This window comes from Microdochium trichocladiopsis (genome assembly GCF_020744255.1).
Source record: "Microdochium trichocladiopsis strain MPI-CAGE-CH-0230 chromosome Unknown B0I36scaffold_9, whole genome shotgun sequence".
NCBI classification, from domain to species: domain Eukaryota; kingdom Fungi; phylum Ascomycota; class Sordariomycetes; order Xylariales; family Microdochiaceae; genus Microdochium; species Microdochium trichocladiopsis.
In genome coordinates, this window is record NW_025763552.1 from 391918 (window position 1) to 418941 (window position 27024).

Sequence of the window (27024 nt, forward strand, 5' to 3'; positions counted from 1 at the left end):
AAACATGGCTTCCCCGATGCTCCGTAAGTGCCATATCAAGCCCACACATGTGTGGTGCACGTGCTCAATCGTTTTCCTAGTCTATCAATCTACGAGACGAGGCTTCGAGATCTGCTCAATCTACGCAAAAGACTGAAGAAACACGAGTGGGCTGTGGTTTGGGCACATTGCCGCAGACTAAAAGAAAAGGGGGCAACCCCAGAAGTGGTCATTCATGGGATTCGCCAGCCCTGGATTAAAGTCTGGAAGGAAATACGGAGAAACAAAGGCCATTTGGGTCACGTAAGTACGTATACTTACAATCCTGGGCGTGGATTCGCACGTCTCCTTGGTCGCACGATAGCTAATGCGGGTGGTCTGCAGTGATCAACCATGACGCACTCCCTCCCGGTGTCGTTGTCCAAGAAGCCAATTCATCGATGCCCCGTCGTACCTCTACCGTCACCGAATCAGGAAAGCTCTCTCTTCAGTTGTCGCGCAGCCCGCCCCTCCACTCACCACCAGATCAGGGGCATACAAACCAGAGCGTTCGGCCCTCAAAAGTCTCGCTTGTCTGTCGTCCCCTCGTCGCTGGACCATTGCGACATGAGCAAACCTCTTTGGAAGCGTCCGAAACTCGACTGGTCAAGGGAGCTGGCCCTCAATTGAGACGATGTATTCAAAGTAACTGGCAAAAGCCGTCGACTAACCTGCGCCTCGCGCCCGATGCCGTCGACCTTTCAAAGACCGATATATGGAAAGAGTGGAGAGGCATGCTTCTGAAGGACATGCCTTTCCTCCAAGTTCTGGCATTCATGCAGGGTGAGTTCTCCCAACCTCTTGACTGAAGTGGACTTTAATGATCAACGCTAATGGCTCCCTTAAATGACAGCGCCCTTGACCTATCCCCTGCAAAGAGACACAACAGCGCAGGATCTTCCTCCGCATGATGTGTCGCTGCGGGTTGAGATTGTTACTGGGTTCCTTACGAGGCCGTCCCTAGATTTGGCCAGCGTGCTACCCTCACTATTCCGCTCCCATGACGAGACTCTGCAGTCAGCTGGAGCATTGTCATGGGAGATAGACCCCTTCCACTTTCTCTCGCGCGCCATCTTCCGTTTGAGTAATTGCCTAGTTGAAAGGTCGCCGTTGTCTCGGGAAGATCGGTTCATGCACAAAATCCTGTTCACTCGTATTCCAGCAGCAGCCCTGCGAATCCTGCTGCACAGTGACCTTCCATCTGGGAGGGCTGCCCACAAGGAGTTGCTCAAACTGACAGCATCGATGGATGACCAAGCAACATTCTCGCTCATGGCCTCTGAATCTACAGCGATTACGGAGATGTCCCAACTCTCCATAGTGAACCTCCTCTTAAAGCATCGCAGCCGCCAGTGCCTAGAACTTGCCGTGCAGGGGCTTGCGCTCAACATCAGCACAGCGACTGCAGTGGCGCGCCTTCTTGTGGACGCCAGCTGGGACCACCCATACCTTCGGAGCCACTATCGCCCACTTGTTCAATGGCTGCATTCGTATTTCCTTGCGTCAAGCGCGGAGCACATCCACACTGTCCAGAGCCAAACCCGCCTACGCATCAGGGAGGGATCTGACTCCCGTTATCGCTTCGATTTTTGCTTCGATTATCATAGTCTTGCAAACAGCCTTCGCACGTGGGGCATGTCAGAGCATATTGCTGAGCGCCTGGGCCTTCTGCCAGACCAGTACGCCGAGCGCACTCGGGAAATCAAAATCTTGCAGTGGGAAATCGAAAATCACGTTGCACCCTTGTTGCTGGCTAGCCGGAGTGGCCAGCGGCGGTGTGATTGTAGTCTGTCGGAAGCTGAGGGCCTGGTAGTGTGTGCCTCTCTGCAAGACATGTTGAAGCAGATGATCGGAACACAACAGTTTCACTGTTCTGCGCAGGAGAGCAGAAATGCCGCGTCGACATGGAAATGGGCCTTGGGCACTCTTCTGTGGCAGAAGTATGCTCAATCCTACTCCAAGGGGCATACTGTGCGCAGCGTCATCGCACTACTGTCACTGCAGGAGTTATTGCTGTGGGTTGTCGATCAATTGGCACGCTCCAGAACGTCGGAAACTTTGTGGACAATCCTCGATTCTGTTTTGGATGCAGGCGCCACATTCTGCGAGACAAGCCTTCGGCGTGCAGCTACAAGCTACAACAACCAGAGTCTATTACAGCATTTCCACCAAATGGGTGCCGACATCGCTGGGCTGGGTGCTCCTGCGCTGGTGATGGCTGCCAGACTCGGGAACGTGGAGCTTGTCGCCTGGCTGCTCCAGACGGGGTTGATGCCAATGCCGTCATCGACGTCGAAGGCATACAGCATACCATCCTGGGAGCATTCTTAGACGACGAACTTCGAGACTGGCCGTTTGCCATATGGAGTTGTCACGGCAAAGTATTAAACATGACAAAACTGCTCACAGAGGCAGGCACTCGATTCCAGCACACCGGAATCGAGTGTCAACCCTTCGGGGCACTTCGAGGACTAATTTCGAGGATTTTAGGTGAGGCCGAATTGGCTCAGGCTCCAGAAGCCATACGAACCTGGTGCGATGAGGCGGCTCTCGTCAGTCCAGAGGCGAGCGTCCTTCTTGAAGCATGCGTAGAGTCTGAAGCTTGGGAAGTGATGCAGTTTCTGCTTGATGCTGGAACTCCCGTGGCGAATTCTCCCGTCCTCGCCACAGCCCTGTTGACAGGTACGCCAGACAGTGTGATCCAGCATCTCCTCCGCGCAGGTAGCGATGTCAATGCTGCCAGTAGATATGGCCTCTCGCCAGCAATGGCCGCATGCGTATCTATTAACCTCCCGGTAGTGGCGCAGCTCGCTTCTCTAGGAGCAGACCTGAAGGCTCGCGACAGGTGGGGTGACACCCTCCTACACCGTGTGTGCAAGGCCGATACTTTTACGACCTTGCAGTCTGCACAACGGATGGAGCTGATTTCTTTTCTTCTGGAACACGGGCTAGATGTCAATAGTGTGGACTGTGAAGGATGCAATTGTCTTGTAGCCGTGGCCGATGGTGGGGATGTTGAGCTCGCCATGATTTTGCTTGAAAAAGGGGCTGATCCTAACCTGGCGCCGGGCTGCCGATGGCCCAGTGCTTTGGACAGCGCTGCTGGTCGGGGGCGGCTCGACATGGTGCAGCTGCTGCTCAACGCTGGTGGCACTAGTACACGACAAGGTGCAACAGCTTATGACGGGGCGATTGAGATTGCCCAGCGGAGAGATCATGGCGAAGTGGTAAGACTTATAAGGCGACATGTTGGGCTTCTGTAGAGCGGCATGCCCCATAGATACCTTGAGTAAGCTTGAAGAAGACAATCGAAAACAGTGAATAAGAAACCGCTTTGATACAGTTCTGTCTGATAGACGGATCAACCCTCTTGTGTCGACTTGTCAACCTCTGCTTTTTCACGGAGCAAGCCGTCCTTCCCAACCCATGTTCGGCTATCTACACAACTGTCAACCGCTCTACCGCCAGTGTCTATGCCCATTCAATTAGACTCTGCTGAAGGAAACTCGTGCTGGCCACTGCCAATGGTCGCACGTTCCTTACCATGGGCTGTCATGACCACCTCGGCCATCGCGTTCGGTGGCACAGTCACTTTCAGCTTGGGCTTCTTGCCATTGTCGGCCGTCCACTCCGTCTCAATCCACCCATAAGGACTCAGATACCTCGCCCTCGCATGCGTAATCCCACCACCCGGTTCAACCCTCACCACCGCCTTTCTCCAGCCCTCCTCTTCACTTGGTGCCAGCCCGCCAATAACCCTGTGAATCCAGTCCCCCACAGATCCGAATGCATAATGATTGAAGCTCGTCATGCCGCCCCAGTTCACACTCCCATCTGGCAGCATGCTATCCCACCTTTCCCAGGTCGTAGTCCCACCCATGACCACCTGGTATAACCAGCTCGGCACAGTCGTCTGCTTGAGCATCCGATAAAACGTGCTCGTCAGGTTATACCTGGTCAGCGCATGGCCGAGAATATGTGTCCCCGCAAACCCAGTCCCGACTTTGTACTCGTTCCCCGCGATGATGTTGTCCAGCCGTGCCGCCGCGGCCTCCGCCTCGCGTTCGCTGCGGAACAGGTCGAACCACAGACACAGTGCGATACCCGTCTGCGTCTCGTTGTACACCGTGCCGTCCTTGTGAACCCACGCGTGTTGGAACGCGGCCTGCAAGTCATCCGCCCATCGGGCGTGGTACTTCTCGTCGTCGCGCTTGTCCAAGACCCGCGCCATCTGCGCGACAAGCTTCGTCATGCCCACCAGGTACGCATCCGCCACGAATCTCTTGTCGGTCTGCGCCTGGCTGGCGTCGTTCTCCGGGGCCGTAGGGTCGAGCCAGTCGCCGAACTGGAATGCGTCGCGGTCCCACAGCGCGATGTTCCGTGGGGTGCTGGGCTGGCGCTGGATGCCGCTGTCCAGCCAGGCTTTTGCACCAGCGTACTGCTCAAGTAGTATGTTCCTGTCGCGGAAGGACTGGTAAGTGTTCCATGGGTTGCCGACGACCACGTCTCCCCAGACCGCAGGGGTGATGGGAGTGTTTTGAACCCAGGGAAAGCTGGGAGTGACATTGGCTGGCGAGCCTACGCTTAAAGTTAGCTTAAATTGGGAGTCGAGGGGCTAAGCTGGGGAAACTGAGAAACAACAGATGGTGGCACATCCACTGACCGTTTCTTGCCCTCTGCTCCTCGTACACATCCCTCATCCACCCCCTCCAGAAGCCGCTCGTGTCGAACAAGTAGTTGGCGGTGCGGGCAAATACGTGCGCATCACCAGACCAGCCCAGTCTCTCATCGCGTTGTGGGCAGTCGGTAGGGACGCTCATAAAATTGCCCCTCATGCTCCATATGATGTTCTCGTGCAGCTTATTTAGCAGCGGGTCGGAGCATTCAAAGTAGCCGCTGCGCTCCATGGCCGAGTGGACCACGATGGCTCTGATAGACTTCTTGTTGAGCGGCACCGTGTCTGGCCACCCCGTGACCTCGACGTATCGAAAACCATGGTAGGTGAAGGCAGGCTCCCACTCCAGGGTTTGATTGCCGGACAGGGTGACGGTGTCTGTCTGTGCGGCGTTGCGGAGTGGTCCAATGGCCAGCTCGCCGTTCTCGAGCACTAATTCAGCATTAGCTTTGACATCGGTGGATAATCGAGACTCTTGTGAAGCTCAATGCCACCCACCTTCAGCATGACGAAACTTGATCTGCTGCCCTCTCGGCCCATCAAATTTCACTCTCAACCACCCGACAAGATTCTGCCCGAAATCGAGAATCGTCTTACCAGACGGGCTCGTCAACACATCAGCAAGCTCGACCTCACCCGTTCGCATGATCGGCGGTCCGTCCGGCGCGGCAAGCCTATCAAAAGGCGTATCGATCGTCTTCACACCGCCCCATGTCCCCTTCTGAGCACGATATCCTGGAATCATCCACCCTTCCAGCTCCTCTCGAGCATCATACTCCTCGCCATCATATATCTCACTCCGGATAATAGGACCCGCCCCGTAACTCCAAGACTCGTCCGTCTTGACCACCCGCTGCGTCCCATCAGTCATGGTGACAACCAGCAAGGCCAGGACTCCAAGATCTGAGCCCCATACATTCCGCTGGCCTCCATTCCAGCCTATACGGCCGGCATACCACCCTTCGCCGACCACGATACCTAGCACATGTCGCCCTTTATCCTCCCTGCGGTGGTGATGATCGCTCTGAAGGTCCGGGTCAACTGATCCCTGCTGGGTGAGATGCTCAGTGACATCATAAGTGTCGTATACCCGGCGGTACCCGTAGTCCTGCCACCCCGGGGCGAGGACCACATCTCCGTTGACGCTGCGCCCGTCAATGTAGGCCTGGTACAAGCCTGCAGCGGTGACGTACAGCCTCGCCCGGGCGATCTGGGGCGAGGACATGACGGCCTGGCCCCGACCGCTCGCCAGCCAGTTCTCGTTATAGCGTTCGTTGTGGCTCCCGCCCGCATCACTACCGCTGCCGTGCTTGGAAGACAACGAGAACTCTTTTCGAAACAGCCTCGGACGTTTCGCCACATCCCTGTCCTCGGCACTCGTGCTGGCAATCATCTCCGCGTCGCGCCAGTCCTTCTTCTCGAAGAGACCGGCTTCAACAAAGTACCTGTCTGACCACTCCGAGTCGAGCTTCTTCCCGTTGTTACCAACGTCTGTGATATCAGACCACTGCCTCCCACGCGCCCGGATGCGCACAGAAGCCCTCTCCCCCGCCGACAGCGCGAGCGTGGGCCAGGGCACGAGCACGCTCTCCGAGCCGTTCACGCTGAACAGCTGCTGCTGCTGAGCCTGCTCCCCTGTCGGATGACTGTGGCTGTGGTGACTGATGTCACGCGTGATCTCCATGTCGTAGCTCGTCTGGGTCCAGTTGACCGCGTCCCCGGCGAAGCGCCATGATATGCGCGGCTCTGTCTCCCCGATGCCGAGGGCGTGGGGGTAGTGGTGCTCAAACGATATGTGGCTGATGGAGACTGCCATCTCTCTGTCAGTCTGCGAGCAAGATCAAGAGGTAAAAGCCGTGAGCGATGTCCTGCTCCCTAACGCGCGGAATGGATGGGAGAGAAGGCATGTCGGACTTCGGAAGGTAGGCGTCTGAACTGCGGCCCTCACATGTCTACCTCGAGCGCCCTGCACTTACCCGTCTGTCCATGCGACAGTGGCCGCTGGGGCACGTCCGTATTACCTGCACCACCAACACCAGCGGTATGAGACTGCCACGCGGCGAGCACGTAGCACGAAGCGGTCTTGATCCAGCGCGCAAGGATGAACTGCTGATCAGTGCGTGCTGATCCTCCTCCTCCTATTCCTCCTCCTAGCCATCCTGCCAGTGAGGAGGTTTCGCCTGGCGCTGAACAGCCAAGCATCACAACGAGATTTCGCGCTTGTCGAGCCAGTCCGGGGTTAGGAGAGTGCGTGTCCTGGGACTAGACTACTGCCTCGCGAGAAAGGCAGTCTGACCAGCTGGCCCACGGGAGGTGGGGAGATGTCTGAGCAGATGCAGGGCTGGGCAGTCAACGTCGATTCGCCCCCTGTTCAAATCTGAGGGATTTGAAGTAGTTCAGGGATGGAGGCTGTGATGGGGGGAAGCCAAGAGTGTGGATCTGGTGTCGTTGCTTTTGAGTTTCTCACCCCCGCGTTCAAGTTCGTTGTGGCGGTCGCTAACGGCGATCTTAGTGGTGGCGTCACTGGGAAACTGTAATTTTAGGCCCAGCCAAGACTCGAGTGTGTCTCTCGCTTGTGACGCAGTGGACTTGGCTGTGTGACAACATCCATGAATGGTGCAAATCCGGCAATGCCATTGTGCTACATGTAAACGTCTGTTAAACTACATACACGTCTGCTCAGAGTGCCAACCCGTGGACAAAATAGCGACCTTCCACCGAATTCCCCATCAGTCCCCGCCAGAGGCTTCCGTGCCCGCTGTCGCCCATCGCCGTACATATGGTTCATTCGTCAAAGAAATAACAAAAGTTGGCGTCCGACCGTCTTCACTGGAATACCAACCGAGCCTGCAATATCAATGCAACAGATTCCGTCTGGCACACGCCACATCTGTTGAGTCCCCCCTTCCGCGCGTCTGTCTAATTCATCATCAAGCCCCTCATGAAGTCTCTGACAAGATCATAAGGAGGAATCCGGCCCGTCTTCTGGCCGTGGATGCAGCTGCGGCACGCCCACGTGTGATCCGGAGCGGTGCCCATCGTCGCGCAAGGCTTGATGCGTCCACAGAGCCTGCAGGTCATGTAGTGGCTCATGCAATAGGTCGGATCGGTCAATCCCTCACACGGCTTGCCACACTGGTTGTAGACGCCAATACCATCAAAAGCATCCATGTTGGTCACCCATGTGCAGCCTGCAGCCCTCAGTACTGCCGTCTTCAGGTCGCCACAATTAAGGAACGTGGTATGGACGCCTGCGATGATTGGATAAAGTCTTTCGAGGTGCGCGCTGTTGATGGTCAGGCGAAAGTCGCCAACTGCTTCTGCCATTACTCGGGACGGCTTCAATCGGAGTGCTCCCTCATGCCGCTCTCCATAGAGCAGCCGGGGTTTGCCGCCGTAGATGGGAAGCTCGGGTGGCTCCGGGTGTGCGCCTCCGTCCGCAGGAGCGCTGGACAAGCCATCCAAGTACACCTGCCACATGGCCTGCATGGTGCCTGGCGCCAAACAACGGTGCACTTGAGTGAGTCTGTGAGTGAGGACACGGGCGAGGACGATGCCGCGCTCGATGATTGTTCTGCCAGGCTCCGGAGGGGCAAGATCTTGTGCGAGGCCGGAAGCGTGCTTGCGGACGCCGTTCCGATCCTGGAAAGCATGGTGGTGAGAGGGATCCGTGCTTTGGACTCGGAAGCGGATATTGTGTGGAAGCTGCTGGTGTAGACACTCTGCGATCTTTGGCGTGATCTTGGCCATCAGGTCGTCGGCAACGAGCTCGGCCTGAGATGCGGTGGCCCATGCCTTGGGATAGGTGGCCAGAAAGCGAGCAGTGCCACCTGCACCAGGTGGAGGGACAACGAAGAAGGCCCAGAGGCTGTGGGAGTGCTTGCTGCCGGTCCAGGTCTCGACCCTCTTGGTCCAGTTGCGAAGCGGCGATTTGAGTTCTGGCTTCTTGGAGATGGTCTTTGTGTTGATCTGACGATCATTCTGGTTGTTGGTGGTGGTGCTTGGGCCGCGGTCCCGCTGCTGGCGCATGATGTGCCACTTGATCTCGCTGTGGCGGTTCCCGAGCTTGGCCTTGATTGTGCGAAGCCACTGCTTCTCTCTGAACTCTGATGGGCAGTAGTCTGGATCGAGGGCTGGCACATCTGCACCCGCCGCAGGCACCTCGCGGGACTGCTGCTCCACCGGGGTGGCGAGGTGGCAGCTCATGACGTGAATGTGGCTGGCAGGCGTCTGGTGAGTGACGGGAAGGGTGTCGAGGTTGTCCTGCATGGCGACATCACCGTCACCGTGGTGGCCGTCTTTCTGCTGCAGCGACTGTTCAGCCATGGCGGTGGTGGTTGGCCAAGATGCTCTCTGGCTGCCCAAGGGCGAATGGATGGAGGGTTTTCTGATGAATGAGGAGATGAGCAGTGGCAGTAGTGACTGTCGACACGAGAAGGCTGGGGAGCACCGATCGTGTTGTTGTGGAGGAAGAGGGACAGGAAGTGGCAGAGTGCACGGGGTGGGAATGCGAAGATGTGCCTTGATACATGCCTGAGGCACCACAGAAAGCAAGAGCCCGTGACGATCTGGTGAGGCTGCGGTGAACTAAGGAAGGCACCCAAGCGCGAAGGGACCGAGTCTGTCCAAGAAGGTGCGAGGCGTCCGCCCGCACTCGCCCAAGGCACCAAGACACTTCCATACCTTACCAAGAGCAAACACCCAGCACTCCCACATGCTTTTTGACAAAAGATCCCAATCCTCGTGCTTTACAGCAACCCTCCACCCCCCTTCATCACACCCACAGCCAGAAATCACAATGGCGCATCAGCAGCAACAGCAACAACCTCGTGCTGGGGCGCCCGCATCATCCTCAGACACCTCAGTCCCAGACATCAGCGACCACAATAAGGCCTTCCACTTTCTGTATGACCAGGCCCAGAAGGCGCATTTTGCTGGTAACCACGCCAAGGTACGACTGTGTGCTTTCCTCCTCCCCTGTGCCTTCCTCGGTAGGGTTTCGCGATAACGCTAATCACCTCGTGCTCCAAAAGGCCAACGACATCACCAACTGGCTTCTGCTCGAGCCAGAGTGCCCTCCCCTCTGCGAGGCCGGCGCCCACCTCATCCTCGCTCACGCCCCGGACACGGCAGACATGCAGGTCGACCACGCCCGCCGTGCCCTCCAGCTTTACCACGCGGTCGAGACGCAGACTGTCAGAGACGGACCTCGCCGCAAGTACATCAATTGGGCCCTGGCCCGGGCCCAGCGGATCCTCAGCGAGACCCTCCAGCGCTCGAGAGTGTCCGAGGAGCAGAAGAAGAATTCGATGCCGGTCACAGAGGCCGAGTACGCAACAATGTGTGCTGAGTATGTCGATGGATTCTGGGAGCAGGAACTCGGTCGGGCAGAGGACAACACCACACAGTGAGGTGAGAGCCAAATGGACGTAACAGCTGAGACGTAGGTGGAGCAAAATTTGCCAAGAGTGTCAGGAACTCGCCGAACAACGGGGAAATGATCATGGGGGTCATTCTTCCGTGGCGCGAGCACTTGACCAGATTCTGCGTCCTCTGGTACTTGCAGCGGGTGGAGGGCAACACAGCGGTGAGCATCGATCCAGGCCTTTTCATACACGAAGTCCGGAGGCTTGGTGGAGTCTGTCTTTTAGCACAAATGTTTGTGATACTGGCATGGCTCGTGTGGGGAATCAGGCTTAATATAATGGACGCTTCGCATAATATCACATGACTATATCTGCACGACTCCCAAAACGTTGAAGCACAAACACGGGCCTTCCAAATTACTGAACCGCATCACAGAGCCGTGCCACCCAGGCGTCTACCCAAGAAGCCCCTCACCACCAGCACAACACTGGGCAGATGCCGAACGCCAGCGGCCAGCCACAGCAATATCCCGCACCATGCCAGCACGCCCCGGAGCAGCAGGAACCGGCGCAGCGTCTCCATCTGCTTGCGATCGTTTACCGCCGGCAGCGGCACCCCTTCCATGTCGCCTGCGCTCTTGGTGCCAAGAAACCTACACAACGGCGCCATCCCGTCGCGCGGATTATACTCGAGCACCGGGCGGCCGCCCCGCCGTGCTGCCTCGTCGCGGACCCACGCATTGTAGGCGTGGTAGAGTTTCACAAACGCCTCTTTGGTCGGCTCGGTGCCGATGCCGAACTTGTCGTTCCAGTGCTGTCGAAAGACCATGCGTGTTAATCATTAAGCCGTTTCCACTTCGGCCCATCCCAGTGCAAAAGAAGAAGACAAAGAAAGTAGATAAATCAAGAGGCGTGAGTCCAGTTCAAGAGGCTGGATTGGTCCGCTACAGTGCCCGGGGCCCGGCCATACAGAGAGAGAGACGACGTACCTTGAACGCGCCCGTGATCATGGCGCCGTGCATCCGGTCCGTGCTGAACAGGCAAGTCGCGGCCTTGTGGTACCAGGTGTTGAAGCTCACAATGGCGCCGAGCATCGAGTCGGCCCAGAGCTCGGCGCTGTCGCGTTGGTTGAGGATGATCTTGGCCGAGGGGTACATGTCCATTAGGTCGTCAGTGAAGATGACGCCGGGAAAGTCTGGTTCGATTTTAGCGACGGGTTGAGTGAGACAGGTTCTTTGTCACGGGGTGTGAGGGGAAAACGAAGGATGGAGGCATGCACGTGGCTGATTGTGAGGACGATGTGAGGTAATGGGTACATGGAGAATATCTTTAATATCTTACCGCATGTTGCCGCGCACCCGTCAAAGAGCTCATACAATAGGGCCTGTCTTTTGACTTTGTCTGTCTCAGCCATGGCGGCAAGGACAAGCTATGCACAGCAAGTCAGCGGAACGTCTTCGAACATCCACCTGACGTCGATCCTCAACTTGGCCCGGGCAAGGTTTAAAATGAATCACACCCGAAGCTTGGGTTGCCCTGTCGACTACTACACGGCGGCCATATCTATCGTCTCGGCGGAAGGACGGGAAGGGAAAGGAAAAAACAAAGGTGGAATTCATCATACCCTCCCCCGCTCAGGATGCGGCACGACATGGGCCATGTGCATCGACGGATAGCACCCCAGGACATCCGACTCGAGCGCCTTTTGCAGCGAGCTTGTCGCGCAGCGCGGCAGGCCCGCGGCAATGACCTCCATCGTGCGCTTGTTGGCGCCGCGCTCGATGACGCGGTCGTCTGTGATGAAGCGCATTGTTATGTTTTGTTCTGGTTCCCTTCTTTTTCAGTGTTCTTTGTTGACTTTCCCGGGGCCCAGGCGTGTTCAAGAGTTCAGAGAGGATGCGGCGTATCTGGTGGGATGAAGGAGGTAATGATGTGCCGAGTGGTCGAAGATTTTCTGGGAGGCCAAGTCGTTGCACGGGTCGCGCATTCACCTTGGAAAATGGAGAGTTGGGAAATCAACAACAGGATTCGGCAGATGGCGACTCGACAATTTGAAGGAAAAGAAGAAATGACGACCACTCAGTTTTCTGCTCTAGGCTCATATCATTTGGCATTGTCCCACCACCTGCGGCGGCAGGGCCAACATTGATCGACATCCCCCTGCTTACTCTGTCTCGTTGACTGCTCACTCAGCCCGGCTGCGCGCCAAGTGCACCATGCATGCATACATGCACTGCTGGGCACTCGGTCCATGCTACAACTCGTAAGGAAATTATCTATTCCAGTCTCGACCCGTACGGGTGAGCAAGGCCAGGGCAAGCAAATAAAGAGACACGCAGGCGGCAAGCAATCAGTATTGCGCAGACACAGCCCGCCACAATTGCAGACTTCCCCTCAAGTCGCAAGGTGAACTCAATCGTACTAAATGCTTCCCTCCGCTACGAGCCTGAAGCACTCCGTTCAAGGTGCCCATGACTAAAGAAGACCACGTTGATAGTAGGCTAAGGTGAGAGACCTGCAGTTGGTGAGCCGCATACGAGGCGGGCGCATTCCTGGATGAGCTCCACCACACGCAGCGTCTTCCACGCGGCTTGGGAGTCATCGTCGCTCGGTTTGAATGACGCCGTAGCATCGCTTCCCATCAGCGGATCTGGGCCTTTCCCGAAGCAAAAGGCGATGACTCCCGCGTACAGCGATCCCAGGTTCTCGGGCGTGGTGTCCCCGACAAAGCGGTTCCTCTGGGCCCGACAGAACCGCTGGCGATCCCCGTCGGACTGCCAGGACTGAGGGTAGCCGGGGAGGCAGCGAAGAAGCTCCCACAGCCCGATTTCCGTCATGACCATGCCGAGGCCGAACACGTCGTAGGCGGGCTGCTGCGTGTTCTTTACTGATCCCTGCGCGAGGCGGTCCGGATGCAGGTACGCGCGGAGATCCGGATCCTCCACGTCGATCTTGTCCGTAGTGCCGCCCAAGCTCCGGGCCGTCTCGAAGCCAGCGAGCAGAGCCTTTGCCTCAGTGACTGGTCGCGCTCCAGCGGCTCGCGTGTCGTCCTCTGCATCCGGGAACTGCAGAAACAGGTTGTCGGTGTTGAAGCCACCGTGGACGATGTACGCGGTGTGAAGAGCAGCCAGCGCCCGGGCATACGACAGGACTAGCTGAACGCGCTGGGCGATGGAGGGTCTCATCGATGGTCGCTTAATGACTTCGCTAAGTGCATATAGCCCCTCGGCCGAAAACACAAGCGCGAAGCTGGGTGTCGACGAGGCTGCCATGTCCGCTAAGCACCGAAACGGAACGCTGGGAAACCTCGCGCTGGGGGACTGGGTGTCAGCCTCCGACCACAGCAGCATCCGGGCGAGACTCGTAAGCGCCCATTTCCTGGCCTTGTAGTCATCGCTGGCTGCCGCTGGTGGACCTCCAGCCGTGTTTGCCTGCTGGTTCCCAATTCTGATGCTCGGGGGATATGGTCGGAACTCCACCATGACCTTCTCGAGCCGACCTTCCCGGCTGAGTACTCCGAATCTCCGCGCCCGTAGCCTCAGTGCCTTTGCCTCCTCTCTCGTAAACAGGCGCACAACTTTCTGAACCCAGCCTTCCGAATCCCGGGCGTCCTCGGGTACCGCCCCGACCGGAAAATGCAGCCATTCGAAAGGAACCCACTCTACAGAAGCACCCCCTCGAGCGTCGCCGTCCCGGTTCCAAGCGGTGGCCATGCTTGCCATCTTTTCCGCTTTCATGCCCGGGACGACTAGGGCAGACAGGGAGACGGTACGTCGGCTGGCACCGCTCTTAACGTCTCGAGCTCACTATTGAGGTTTCCAAACGCAGGGATGAGGATCATTAGTGTCTTGACGGTAATGGGTGGTAGCACGGCGCAACGGGGCTCGGCGGATCCGGGCCCAGGATCTGATTGTGAAAAGGCGAGGTCTAGCGCGCGGATGAGCTCAACCAAGAGGCCCCTCAGCTTTAACATCACGGTCCTCGCTTGTCTGCGTCTGTCTCCCTCTAGATATATCCGGTTTCTAGCCTTGTCTATGATGGTGAGGTGGTAGCGCGCTGTTCGAGTCACCTCGTCGGCTTTATCAAGCAGCTGGAACTCGGTATCGGAAAATATCCTGTCCGAGATGAGCTCCCTGATACAACTGGCCGCCGCTCGTAGGAGTGTGAAGGCTGGGTGGAGGGACATTTTTATGTCTCCTTGGCGATTGATCGTTTGCAAATCAGGTTCCATCGAGGTTTGGGATTGGGGCTCACGGCCATCGAGCCATCGGTTCGCCGTGGTGACGAACTGTTGGTAACTCCTGGGATCGGGCTCATGGTGTGGTCCCAGTCTTGGCCCTCCAATGGGCTTTGCTCGTAGCAGCGGCATGTACGGAAACGCACTCAAGTCTACCTCTGCCTGCACCCTTTCCAGATGCAAGATAAGCTCTCTGTAGACGCTATCCGAGGGGTAGCTGAACTTTGCGATACCTGAGTGGTCCGCGTCGCTCGGTATCGAGATCTCCCAGGCGGTGGGTAGTCCCAGCAGTTGGGAATGCTCGGTTGTTGGCGTGTACGGGTCGCCATCCCGCTTCCACGTTTTTTCCGCTGTTGTTGGAGTCGAATTTTCCGAAGCGCTGCTGCTGCTGCCGGATGCAGTCTCTCTCCTTACGAGCTTTCGACTCTGGCGCCGCTCGTAGATGGAAATGACCAGGAATCTGGGGCAGATGTCAATGAAGTTCTGCAGCTCCCGCAGCGCTACGTCATTATCGACTCTGAGCTGCTGTACGATCTTCCGCCGCGCTGTCTGGTCAGGAAAGACATCTCTAAGGTAGTCTTCTATGTCACTGGTGTCCATCCCCCGGTGGACCGCCCCGAAGAATACCACGGCGCAGGTGGCGGTGAGTATTGCGTCGAGATCAGGATCGTCCAAGCGCTTGCATCGACAGAGGCTCTGACGTCTGTTAGTGCGTCTTGCTCTCTGCTGGATTGACTGGCGGCAACCGTAGAGGTCCCTTACCTGAGCAATGACTCTGCATCCGTAGCTGTGGCCGACGAGTACCAGCGGCCGATATAGAGTCTAAGAAATCAGTACGGTTCCAGTCTCTGGGGCCTTGCTGTCGCAAGAGGAAACATAGGATCATATACCGTGTGGGAGGATCTAGCGAGGCGAAGTTGGCTCAGCAGCTCCTTGCAAAAGTCTTCGAAGCAGTAGTTGTTGTCAATAGTGAGCTTTGTGTTGTAGCCGAAGGTGAGCACCCTGCATTTGGGAATGTCTTCCTTGAGATAGTCTCGGAGCCAGATGGCGTTGACGTCTCTGCTCGCCCATGATCCGTATGCGTTACCGTCAAGTCCGGTGACAGCAACGATGCTGTAGTCTTGTTAGCGGGAATTCCTAAAACTTGGAAGTCTCTCGGCCACTGACTCCATCGAGACGTCCTCCTCTGGGCCTGGATCGATGAGGGGCGTCATGCCCCAGAAATTCTTATCGAATCGTAAATCGGTGCCGTTAGCACGGAGATGCGCGGTTTTCTCGCTCGTCTTGTCATTCTTTACTGGTTCCAAGAAAAGCGGGACCGCGTTGGAGAATTGAATAACCGCGACTTGGGTTCTCAGGCTTGCGTCAGGCGCTGGCAAGAGCGTCCCGGTGATAGTTGTTATCGAGGCGTCAGCGTCGTCAGTGGATGCCGCAATGGCGCGCGTCAGTTCTTTCCATGACCACTGGAGCGGTATGTTTTGCACTCTGAATGCGATCATCTTCGAGGCGGACATGAGAGCAGCTCGCTTTTCTCAGACTTCGAAGTCGAGCGATAATCCCTTCGTCGCGCCGACGTGAGTTGTGCGGTCACTACCTATCGAAATGCCTGATTGCTGCCTGAAATTGGGAGACCTGTCATGGGTAGATAGCTGCTGATAGTGTTTACCTCGCGGTACTTCTGCACTGGAGAAAAGTCGCTGGGCTCAAAGGAGTCTCCGAGTACCTTCGTGCCGCCACAACTCCTCCTGATGATGCTGGCTTACCAGACCGTGGGACAACATAACTCGAATGTCTGTTAGTCTGCTATCATGCGCATGTAGCTATTGAAACTCCTTTCCCCAGCGCACCACCCCACCCATCCTTCATCAACGCTGCTTCCCCCGCCCACCACACCGTAGTTGTCGAGTTATCTTTAGTGGCTCTCCTACCAAACCTTGCCTGCGATATCATCGCCTGTCCCGAAATGGCTTGCCTGCTGCCCCCCTCGGTCGGGGATCACTCTTCGGACATGCAGCTTGCCGTCTCTCAGCTGCAACAGAACAATCACCTTATAGGCTATCGCAACCTCCTCTCTTACACCAATAGCCTTGGAGTCTCGTCTCTTCGTCGCGCTGCACTCAGCCAGGAAGAGTGGAAGCTAAGAGCCCAAGGCCAGTACTCGGCTGTCTATGGAGCCGTCATGGTAGACGGCGATCAAGCTGTGGCCAAAGTCGTCATCAAGAGGCCAAATGCATCATTCACTCGTGACAGCGCCGACATCGAGAGCGCATTGCAGCACAAAGCCCTGGTCGGAATCATCCAAGAACTGCGCATACTTGCACACCAAGACCTCAGAGCCCACCCCAATCTCCCGCGCATCCTGGGGTTGTTCTTCGAGGACGTTCGGGACCCCGACGGCACTATCCCCTGCCTAGTGCTCGAGCAGGCCGTGTCGGATCTGGCTTCGTACCTCGGCAGCGACCCCCTCGGTAGTACTACTACTCATGATATTTCAGCTACAGCCATCACGTCATTCTCCTCTGACATTGCTGCCGGTCTGGCGGCCATTCACGGGCACGGCCTCGTCCACGGCGATCTAAAACCCTGCAATATTCTCCTCTTCCTCCGCGACGGCCGCCTGACCGCTGCTCTTGCCGACTTCACCACCTGCGGAATCGCGGATCAGTCCCCGCAGCATGTCGGTATCATACCGGGCACGGCCGGATTTTGGGCGCCGGAATATTATCGTGACAGTCCTTATCACGCGTGGGTGAACTCGCCGCCACGGGACATATACGGCTTTGGTCTAGTCATGCTCTCCATGATGGGCTCCGGCCAGACGCCCCCCTTTCCGGAAAACTCCATAACATTGCAGCATGATAAAGAAAAGTGTCTCACCCACTTGCGGGCACGCGTACTGCTTCCTGATGCCGACTTTCTGTGGCGGATCGTGGAGCACTGCGTCCCGGTGAAGCCAGACAAGAGGTGGTCGCTGGCACGAATAGCATCAGAGCTGAGGAATGTCCAGGGTTTCGACAGGTGAGTGAGGCCCCTTTCGGCGCGGGGACCATGTTCGCTTCTTTTCTGATGGGCATCTTCCAGCGTCTTTCATCAGATACAAACCCACGCCGAACAGGCACTGCTGAAAGATCCCAACAACCCTAGAGTATGGCATCTTCTTGTTCCAATGCTAAAAGTCCCTTCCACCCATGATACGCGACGCAATTCAAGGTGCAGACTGTGCAAATCCTAGACCTAAGCATGCTAACCAGACTTGTTAGGTAGCTATGCTACATCAGATGGAGCTCTCCCCTCACCTCCATAGTAAACTCGTTTCCGAATATGTCATAGCCGCCAAAGAAAGCGTAGACGTCCGACTAGCCGTCACGATGGCAGCGCTATATTCAGGGGCTGTGGGCGTCGCGCTCGAAGGCCCCTACAATTTCGTCGCAAAGTCGCAGTGGCTTCTAAAAGCCGTCGAGCTTGGATCTCTCCCAGCGGTACATGCCTTGTTCGAAGATCGAAACACACTGAAGCTTATTGAGGCGCTCGGCGAGCCATTGCTGTCGTATAAGGCGCTCACCTTCTACTCGCCAAGCATCTCAACAGAGCGGCTCATCGAGCAGCTGCGGGCTTTTGCGACTCTGCCGGATGTCGAAAGTTTGAACATGTTGGGTTTTCTCGGCGGCGACGTCCCCCCGACGTTCAGTACGGATGCGGGTCACCAGTTCTTCAAACCCCGATCGTCTATGCAAGAGAAAGTTCGGGAACGATTCCCTGGAGTTTACGACCTCGAGGACCGGGAAGGTCTGCTGGAGCTCGACCTGCAAATTCTTGACGCGGATGCGTACGACTTGGCTTTCAGTCAAAAGGAGGAGATTTTCGTCCTCGCCTACAACGACGACCTTGAGGCGATGATGCGCCAGCCGGACACCGCCATCGTGCCCAACCTACCAGAACTGCTTGGCACCGCGATACTCGCAGGGAGCGTCAAGACCGTCCGCTACCTCGTTTCGAACTACGAACTGGACCCAAACAGCACAATCCCAGAAGACTCGGTTGTCGCTCACCAACCGCCAAACATGGCGGACCCGGCAATATCGCAAGACGAGCCCGAGGGTGAAGAGAACCCCGGCTCGGATTTCGCCGACTATGATGAGTCTGACAGCATACCCGATCTTGACGAGGAAGCAAACTACAACCTCAGTTTCCTTGACCTCGCCATAATCCTAGGCCGACGCGCCATCGTGGCCGCCCTGCTCGAACGCGGCGGCCGGATCCACGCCGCCCAAGGGGGCCGACCCTCGTCCCTCCATTATCTCGCCCGCTTCGACGACGAGGAGCTATCAAAAGCCACATGCCAAAGCCTACCAGACAGACAACTCTTCCAGCAAATTGCGCAGTCTACGCCATCGCAAGGAAAGCTCGAAGGAATCAGCGCCATTGAATTCAACATGTTTGCCGGCAGATGGAAGAACGTTCTGCAGATGATTCTGCAATTGCCACCGGAAACCCCAGACGACAGCAAGAGGGGCAGCAGCAGCAGCAGCAGTAGCCAGGGAGAGATCAATGTGCTGTACCTAGCCGTCAGCCGATCCCCACCAGCACCGCTCTTCATCATCGAGGAGATCCTCGCCCGGGGCGCCAATCCCAACATCGCGGCTTCCACGACCGAGCCGCCGCTGTACTGGACCATTGGGAGCAGCAACGTCGCCGCGACCGAGATGCTGCTACGGTGCGGCGCGAGCCTGCGTCCTAGCGGGGGCCCCGATCTCGTCAGCTTCGCCAAGGAATGCCTCGACGAAATCGACATGTATTCCAATGTCATCGTCGTCAACCAGGAGGGAGTTATCCGCCCAGAGGGTCTGAGAGAGGTTAAGCAAGCGGCGGCGACCATTTACGCCATGGTGGTCATTGCAGCAGAAGCAGGAGACAGTTGGCTCCGAGACCTTGGAGTTTGCATGTCTCAGTGCCGGAGGGCCTGCCTCAGCAAGATATGGCGCGCCGATATGTCTGAGCCATCAGAGACGACGATGTTGCTCGAACTGCCAATCACACCATAGCCACCAGCAGTATTGCGACGTCTTCATCATCGCGGAATGAAGCTTCTACGGCAGATTCGAGCTCCCAACATATGCCAGCCTCGCACCAGCCAAGTCGCAAGAAGAAGCGCAAAGGGTTCTCTGCGCCTTTTGAAGCCAGCGTCTCGCCAATCTCCAACTGCCTCACGCCCCAATGGTGCCCAGGCAGCTCTCACGACCAATCCTGGAGGCGAAGAGTTTTCCAATGTCGACACGAGATCGACCCAAGACACCCCAGGTACAGAACATGTCGTTAGACAACACTAATGTCGCTCGCTCGCATGGCACTTCTTGACCATCACGTTAATATGGCTATGGGGCCGGCAAGAATTTGTTGCCGGCTGCTATTCTCGGAATGATTTATGTTGTGTCATTTCCTATGCGTTTTACCCAAACTAGCTTCAGCCATGCTCCTTTATTCTTGTCTGACGAGACTAGCCTCCGGCTGAATATGTGAGGATGAATAGGTCATGAAGCCCCGAATATCCGGCCTTGAGGCTATCCACGGTCCATAGTTTAGGCGGATCAGCTTAGGCGTGATTGCTGGTTCAAACACTTCTGAAGAACGGATCGGAAAATCTGTGCATACCGTGAACGTTCGAATCATGTTGTGACATGTGAAAGATAGTCTCGATTCCTCCATCACGCCTCCCACTGTACTCTCCGCTCCTTGAACATCCTCACCATCCCCATCGGCAACAGGCCGGGCTCCACGATCCTCAGCCCGCCGACCTTGGCCACCACTTCCGGCCCGTACATGGCCACAATCCACCTCCAATACGGCTTCATCGTGCTGAGCGACCCCGTGATCCCTTCGTCCCCGGAGGAGCCGCCACCATCACCACGGCTCACGGCGCCGTACGCCGGACTAGCATTCCCTCCCAGGCTCTCAATCGCCGCGGCCACTGCGGGGCTCACATTGTGCACGCCGTCCTCGGCAGGGAGGCGCAGTAGCTCGCGGTATACCTGGCCCAGCCCCATGAAGCCGGTTCTGTTCGTGGTGGATGTGGACGGCGTGCGGTCCTCGCGGTACTTGACGAACTCGTCGTAGGGGAGGAACGTGAACTCGTCCGCGAGCGCGGTCTCAGCCTGATCCCCGCCCTCTGCACCTGATCCAGCGATGGATCGCGACCGTTTGGCGTAGACCTGCCTATCTTCTCCTCTAGTCATGCCCAGCCCTACCGACGACTCACCGTGCTGACTAGCCGGAGGGCCCGACTCCTCCCACGCCTTCTCGAGCGTTCGGTGCGCCCGCCGCTCCTCGTCGAGGAACCTGTCCAGCAGCGCGCGCGGGTCCGCCAGTACGGTCTTGTGCACCTGCAGGATCTCCACAAAGGGGCTGCGCAAATCCAGCCCGCCCATGTCGGTCGGGAAGAACAGGAAAGCGTCGGGGATGTCGGCGACGCCGAACCTGCGGGTGAGTTCATCCTTGAGGAAGCCCACCATGCTCGTCGGGGACTCGGCATCCTGCTGCCGACCTGTCGTCGTCGTGAGCGAGACCATCCCGGCCCCGGTCTGGGCGGCAAAGACCTGGGTCTGCACCCGTCTGTGCGCCGCCAGCATGGCCTCGACGTGCTTCCTGCCGAAGCAGTTGGCGGGCTTGCCAAAGTTGTGCGTGAAAAAAGTGCTCGCGTAGGTGTTCCACGACGACAGGAAGGCCACGATGCTGGCTCTCTTGGAGTACAACTGCTTCCGCAGGTCGAGGATCTGCTTGTCCACCATGTTCTGGTCTATCTCAAAGGCGCCCGTGCTGGGCGACAGGCGCAGGAAGCCCCAGCGGATGTCACCACGAGGGAGGGACGAGGTGGGAGCCGGAGGCTTGCTGTCTTTCAGGTCGATCCGCACGCTGCCCGATTTCTGCATGTTGAGGCTCGTGGATGTGACCTTTTCGAATCGCTTGACTGCATTCCACGCCTTCTCAGACGCGGCGAGGTCGCGCGACCAGAACCAGAACTCGTCCTGCAGGCGCCACAGGTGCGCGCCGTCGGTGGCCTTATTGACGCCCAGATCCAGGCAGAACAGCGTGGCCTCGCCAAAGACGTCGCTCAGCACCCGCGAGGCTGGCGTGCCTCGTCTGCGGGGGCGTAGGGGCGCATCAGGCCCGTCTTCCCCGAATCTCAATGGCGCGGCGAGGAAGCGCTCGAAGAAGCCCAGCCACTTTGGCGAGAAGCCCATGAATGCCAACACGCCAAGGATGGTCTGATGCGGGAGGCGTACGTTCCAGTCGTCGAACATGCCGTGGACTGCCGTCATCTCGCCGTAGAGCTTGGTGTTAATAATGGCCTCGGTTGAGAGCAGACGAAGCAGGCGCTGCTTCACAACCGACAAGTTCTTGGTGTTGCGCTGCTGTGGGGAGGTGGCACCACCGTCCTGCTCGACGTCCTCTTCGTGGTCGGTATCTGGTGCACTGTCAGTTTCTGAGTCCGTGTTCTCATCACTCGGGTCGTGATGCGCAATCCTCTTGCGCATTTTCTTGTGGGCCACTGCTGGCGCCGCCCTTGCCATTGACATCATCGGCGCTGCTGCTCGGGGCATCGCCCCGGGGGGAGGCGGCGGCGAGGACGCTGAGAAGGTCGCATAAGGGGTCCCGGAGTACTGCGCCTCCATCTCGCCCGCGACGTGCTGCGACGTCTCGGACACGGTCTTCTTGAGGGCAGAGAGGAAGTAGTGCTTCCGATAGACTTTGTCGCGCAGGCCCTGTATGCTGTTTCTGGCGCTGCCTCTGCCGCGGAGGTAGTACTGCCTGCGAGCCCGATCCCGCGGGTCCATCTTGCGGTGTGGTGACGCCCATGCGCCTTCTTTGGCCTTGCGGAAGGACCTCAGGTGTTGCTTTAGAAACGTGGAGATCTTGGAGCCGATGTAGTAGAGGAGCAGGGCCTGCAGCAGGTCCTCGCGCATGACGGCGTTGTACACACCGTTGATCTGGCGCTCCTGGTCAACACCGACCCCGTGCGGGCCCCAGGACCACGTGTCCAGCGACTGGATCCGCATGTTGAGCACGTCGGCCACCTCTCCCAGGATGACGGGCTGGTTCTTGAAATCCTGGAGCACCTGGCGCTTCTCGTCCGAGAGCGAGCCGGACACGATGAGGCCCTCGCACACCCAGCGCAAGACGCGCTCGTTGAACTGATTCGGCGAAGCAAGCAGCGTCTCGGAAAACTTGATGTTCTCCCGGAGCGCCTTGAGGGCTTCCTGGTGTCCTGAGTATGCTGGGTCGGTGGCGTCGGCCACGCCAAAGATGTCGGCAAGGTAGTCCTGCAGCGCCTGCTCGTCGAGGTCGGCAGCAGTAAAGACTTGCTGCTCAAACTCGGCACGGGCCTCCTTCTTGGCGGCAAGGGCGAGGTCTTCAAAGTCATCATCATCTTCCTCGTCGTTGCCGGCATCAGCCATACCCACGTCGTCCACGTCGTCGTTGTCTTGGGTGGTGGCACCCGAAGTCTGGGTTGGATGCTTGCTGGCCCCGGTCTTTTCCGAGGACAGCCATTCCGTGACGAGCTGCGCATAGAGTGAGGCATACTCAAACTTGAGGGAGCGCATGTCGAGATGCTTCAGGAGAGCGTCCTCCCAGCCGGTGGTCATGGCAGACGAGATGGACGGATCATAGCGGGCCTGGGAGATGAAGAGGTCGAGGTTGTCGAGCTGCGTGGATAGGCCTGACGAGTAGTAGTCTGCGGTGGCGCCGGCGTGGGGGTCGCTGATGTCCTGGAAGTCTTGATTGCCGTCGTCATCCTCGAGGGCGATGCCAAAGCACTTCTTGACGCCCCTGCTGAGGATCTGGAGGCGGCGGATGGGGTTTGACTCGGCGGCAAGGGCGCTGGTGACGCGGGCGCGGCGGTCTTCGTACTCGCTGCGCCGCTTTGAGAGCTCTTGGAGCTTGGTGGCCGTGATCTCCTGGAGGGTGCTGGAGAGGACGCTGCTGCCTCCAAAGGCGGCCATCTTGGCGGGAGGCGTCAGTGAGGAAGCTGAGTGGGGGCGGGTGGTGGTGGTCTGATAACCAGGCCTTGGGATGCTGAGGGCTGAGCTGGCCGGCAGCGTGTGCTATTGGAGTGATTTCTGAGCAGCGGGGACAGGGGATATGGAAGACTCAGACAAGAGGACAAGTTGATGTTGACAGATGAGGGCGCCTGGGCTCGTATAAGTAGCCGGAGGGGAAGCGACGAACGAGGATGAGTGGGAGGCGCCTGGCAGTGGCGTACCCTGGCCCAACGGTCAGTGCCTTGTACCTTGTCACTGTGGATGGGACGTGCCTGCCTTGTGCTTGTGGGGTTCCGTGTGGATCCGGGGGACCTCAGCCTCACAAGGCATCGACAGAACCCCGACTTGGCACTCCTGAGTCACTGGTGCCTGTAGGATGACTCAGCTCAGCTCAGGCACACGCACACAAACACATATGGATATCTCAAGTCCACACACAAAGACGTCCTCTCTCGCTCTCCTACTCCTTCATGCTGTTTCTACCATGACCAGTTTCTCCCTGTTGGACTCCCTGCACGCACCAACACTCTCAGCATCGAATCCAGCCCCGGCCACCAGCAGCCTTCTCACATGAGCCAATGCCATGGGGGAGCAGAGGCGGCCCAACAGCTGACCGGGACCTGTCCTTCACCCGAGGTCGCCCACGACGCACCGTCTCTGGGCTTTCTGAGCCTGCCGCCCGAGGTGCGTAACACCATCTACGCACTCGTGTGCCAGGACCTGCCCAACGTGTGGTCTCCCGTCCCCGCCCGGCTTGTGGGCCCGGACCGGCCGGCCCCTCCGGCCCTCTTCCCGCCGGTGCTCGCCTTCACCTGCCGGCAGGTCTACCGCGAGCTCATTCCTCTCTTCTACGCCGGCCGCTACGTCTCCCTCCGTCTCAACTCCCTTGACGAGCTCGTCGCCCACGCCCAACGCATCGCCGCCGCTGTCGCCGACCACCAGCAACGCCCACGCGCCCTCCTGCCCTGGCCGGCCCTGCTCTTGGTTCAGCGCCTCGCAGTCCAGCTGGCCACGCCCGCCTCGGTGCCCGATGCTCGCCGGTGCATCGCGGCGCTCGAGACCTTGGCAACCCACGCGGGACCCCACGTCCGTGAGCTCAATCTCAGCTTTGAAGTTGACTGGACCGACTGGATCAAGTTCGAGCAGATCGACGGGACCTTCATCCATCCCCCTCGTGTCGTCAAGGCCGACTGGCTTGGTGACCAGCTTCCGTCCGACGTGGATGACACTGAGGCTGCGAGCCTGCCGAACCCCATAATTGCTGTCGAGCTCAATGCCAACGCCGCCGTTTCTCACGCTGTAACCAGCTTCCGCCTCCTCGACGAGCTTAGCCTCAGAAACGTCGCCCTCGCCACCTGGCCGGCCATGCTCGACCAGAACCTCGACAAGGGCCTCCATATTCTCCCGAAGAGTGTCGCCTGGGACTTCCTGGTTCCCATGGGGAGCAAGCCCTCACACCTGCTCAGAGCTGCCTTCATGAGGGGCGCTTTCGACCCCAACGTGGGTCCTGCACCAGACGGAAAACCTATCGGTGTGTTTGGGGAGGGGAGATACACCTCGCTTGTTGATTCCCTGCGGAGCGTCAATGTGGACTATTCGTCGCTGCCCGTAGCACCAGTCTCGACGATAACGACACAGGACGAGCGTGGTGGTGACACAGCTGGGTGACCCGCCAGCCGTAGAGCTAACTACAGGAGGCATACCCTGCACTCCAACCCTCGACTACTTCGTTTAGCTTTAGCCTACCAACTTCTCGAAAAAGACAAGATATATCTGACCTGCTATAATCCTGTGCAGCAGGGCAGGCCTCACACACGACTCCCACCCTCCACATCATCGCACTGGCACCTAGATTTTCAGGCGCTGGCCATTGGGGCTATCCGGGGACAAAACCACCGCCTTACCTAACCGTGAAGGTGACCTGGCCACGGTCACAAGTGGCGATGGCAGCAGCAGACATTCCAGCGTTACCGACGGACGAGTGCCACCAAGAGGCCGGTGCCGAAGTCCCAATGTCGTTCCTCAGCCTCCCATCCGAGATCCGCAACCAGATTTACGCGCTGGTGTTCCCCGAACCGTTCCCTGACTCTGGGATGGTCAGGCCAGTCAGCCCCGCTCCCCTTGACGGGCGGCGGGAAAAGCTGTTGCTGCCAGGAGAAGACTTGCACCCTGAGCAACTTCGCCAGGCCGGCTGGCAGGAAGCAGCCCCCCAGCTCACATTCACAGAGCCGCTCAGGCACCTTATGCCGGCCTTGACTTTTACGAGCAAGCAGGTCTACCGGGAACTCGCACCATTGTGGTACACATCCTCAACGAAGGTGTTCACCTTCAATCATGTCCATGAACTCGAGTCTCACGCGCGGCTCGCTGCTGCTGCCCGGGCCGACGACATCAACGTCATTCGTCATCCTCAGCCGTATTTCTGTCATGCTCCAGTGCATCTGATCGGGCGGATTCATCTCTTCATCCTTACGCCAACCACCCAGCAAAACACTCTGCGCTGGATCGAGGCCCTGCGGGGCCTGGCCGCTGCGACTGAGGGTCATCTCAAAGAGTTTCGCCTCAACTTCAACCTGGCCCCCTCGCTGATGGACCAGTGGCATAAGACGCGTGACCATATTCGACCTCACGTCGTGTGCCCCGAGTGGCCCGACGCTCCCGAGCTGGAAGTCCTAGCCACTACTGTCCCCAACACTTCAGCAGGAGGAGAGGGAGAGGGAGAAGGAGGAGGATGGAGGGGAGGAGGAAGAGGAGGCTATACTGCAGACACCCTAGTCGAGCTCACGGAGAACATTGCCTTTGCCCGAGCCGTCGCCGGTTTCCGATGCCTACAGATGCTCGTCCTCGACAGGGTCTCCACGAAGACGTGGCCGGCGGTACTGGACCGGTACCTGGGCAGGAGCATGATGAAACTCAGGCCCAGGAGCGTCGGGCCTGCACGCTTTTCCTCTGCCGTGCGCCCGACATTCAGAGCGAAATATGAGATGAGACCGCCGGGGGACAGCACCACGGCGGCTGGCGGTACCAGTGGAGACGCCATGCAGACCGAGGAGGCAGCTGATGGGCCGCTTACTTCTTTGATCCGGAAAATACGATGAGGGATCAATTGTTGTGTGAGCTAAGGAACTGAGGGTTGGCCAGAGGCTTTGTCTTCGCGTGAGACTGCTTCAGTCGGACATGTGCCCACCATCAGCATAGTACTTGCCTTGTGGCCAGTCTGTCTTCGTGCGCCATGGAGCCGAATGTACAACTGATGGTGGGATCATGGTGTCTGCCTGAATTCCGTCGCCCAGCCAGTTAAGGGGGTCCTACACTAGGCGAACACCTACTATATCTAGGTATCAACGTAAAGACAATATCTCCGCAGCCGACTCGTTCTCATTTACTGCGCCAACGTTCCAATCAGCTTGTAGCTTTATATATTAATAGTTGTTTGTAAAGCGCTGGTGGGAATCAAGATACTCACGATCTTGCTGGCACTCAGCTCCTGCACCTGTATCGACGAAAGTCGATCCCGTTTTGCTGATCTTACTGCCTGAAGTCTGCAATACCTGCGACTTTCTCATCACCAATCTCCGGCAATTTTGTCGGGCTTGTTCCAGCCAGTCCGCTGTCCATGTCTAGACATCCGACCCTGTTCAGATGATTGAGAATAGCAGGACAGCGCATAACTACAAATTATAATGACGGAAG

General features: G+C 57.8%; 9 protein-coding genes across 9 annotated transcripts; 4 read left to right on the forward strand and 5 right to left on the reverse strand.

Moving 5' to 3' along the window:
• Positions 1-4: 4 nt before the first annotated feature.
• On the forward strand, positions 5-3311 carry B0I36DRAFT_352690 (uncharacterized protein; the record flags this gene model as incomplete). The annotated part of the gene is given in 6 exon segments (XM_046157137.1): positions 5-23; positions 364-801; positions 872-2229; positions 2244-2700; positions 3013-3245; positions 3282-3311. The coding sequence occupies 6 exon segments, from the start codon at positions 5-7 to the stop codon at positions 3309-3311; spliced, it is 2535 nt and encodes an 844-aa protein (XP_046008009.1).
• A 188-nt stretch (positions 3312-3499) lies between these two features.
• B0I36DRAFT_366407 (alpha-L-rhamnosidase) lies at positions 3500-6509 on the reverse strand (the record flags this gene model as incomplete). Its single annotated transcript, XM_046159297.1, has 3 exons — positions 3500-4596; positions 4682-5125; positions 5192-6509. The coding sequence occupies 3 exons, from the start codon at positions 6507-6509 to the stop codon at positions 3500-3502; spliced, it is 2859 nt and encodes a 952-aa protein (XP_046008010.1).
• A 1103-nt stretch (positions 6510-7612) lies between these two features.
• B0I36DRAFT_415796 (uncharacterized protein) lies at positions 7613-9190 on the reverse strand (the record flags this gene model as incomplete). The annotated part of the gene is made up of 1 exon (XM_046162050.1): positions 7613-9190. A coding segment is annotated over one exon (1578 nt), but the record flags the coding sequence as incomplete, so codon positions are not given.
• A 301-nt stretch (positions 9191-9491) lies between these two features.
• Positions 9492-10104, forward strand: B0I36DRAFT_366409 (uncharacterized protein; the record flags this gene model as incomplete). The annotated part of the gene is made up of 2 exons (XM_046159298.1): positions 9492-9644; positions 9727-10104. 2 exons carry the CDS (start codon positions 9492-9494, stop codon positions 10102-10104), a joined length of 531 nt encoding a protein of 176 aa, XP_046008012.1.
• A 267-nt stretch (positions 10105-10371) lies between these two features.
• B0I36DRAFT_331470 (uncharacterized protein) lies at positions 10372-12096 on the reverse strand. The gene is made up of 4 exons (XM_046154984.1): positions 11684-12096; positions 11401-11488; positions 11049-11254; positions 10372-10873 (listed from the first exon to the last, which is right to left on the reverse strand). Exons 1-4 carry the CDS (start codon positions 11867-11869, stop codon positions 10490-10492), a joined length of 864 nt encoding a protein of 287 aa, XP_046008013.1. The 5' UTR covers positions 11870-12096; the 3' UTR covers positions 10372-10489.
• A 464-nt stretch (positions 12097-12560) lies between these two features.
• On the reverse strand, positions 12561-15810 carry B0I36DRAFT_366411 (uncharacterized protein; the record flags this gene model as incomplete). The annotated part of the gene is made up of 5 exons (XM_046159299.1): positions 12561-13807; positions 13867-14992; positions 15059-15118; positions 15187-15409; positions 15464-15810. The coding sequence occupies 5 exons, from the start codon at positions 15808-15810 to the stop codon at positions 12561-12563; spliced, it is 3003 nt and encodes a 1000-aa protein (XP_046008014.1).
• A 449-nt stretch (positions 15811-16259) lies between these two features.
• B0I36DRAFT_366412 (uncharacterized protein) lies at positions 16260-19338 on the forward strand (the record flags this gene model as incomplete). The annotated part of the gene is made up of 3 exons (XM_046159300.1): positions 16260-17314; positions 17378-17441; positions 17557-19338. The coding sequence occupies 3 exons, from the start codon at positions 16260-16262 to the stop codon at positions 19336-19338; spliced, it is 2901 nt and encodes a 966-aa protein (XP_046008015.1).
• A 239-nt stretch (positions 19339-19577) lies between these two features.
• B0I36DRAFT_331472 (uncharacterized protein) lies at positions 19578-23021 on the reverse strand. The gene has a single exon (XM_046154985.1). It carries the CDS (start codon positions 22933-22935, stop codon positions 19999-20001), a length of 2937 nt encoding a protein of 978 aa, XP_046008016.1. The 5' UTR covers positions 22936-23021; the 3' UTR covers positions 19578-19998.
• Positions 23022-23901: 880 nt separating this feature from the next.
• B0I36DRAFT_415818 (uncharacterized protein) lies at positions 23902-26810 on the forward strand (the record flags this gene model as incomplete). Its single annotated transcript, XM_046162051.1, has 2 exons — positions 23902-24862; positions 25129-26810. 2 exons carry the CDS (start codon positions 23902-23904, stop codon positions 26427-26429), a joined length of 2262 nt encoding a protein of 753 aa, XP_046008017.1. The 3' UTR covers positions 26430-26810.
• Between the last annotated feature and the right edge of the window lie 214 nt (positions 26811-27024).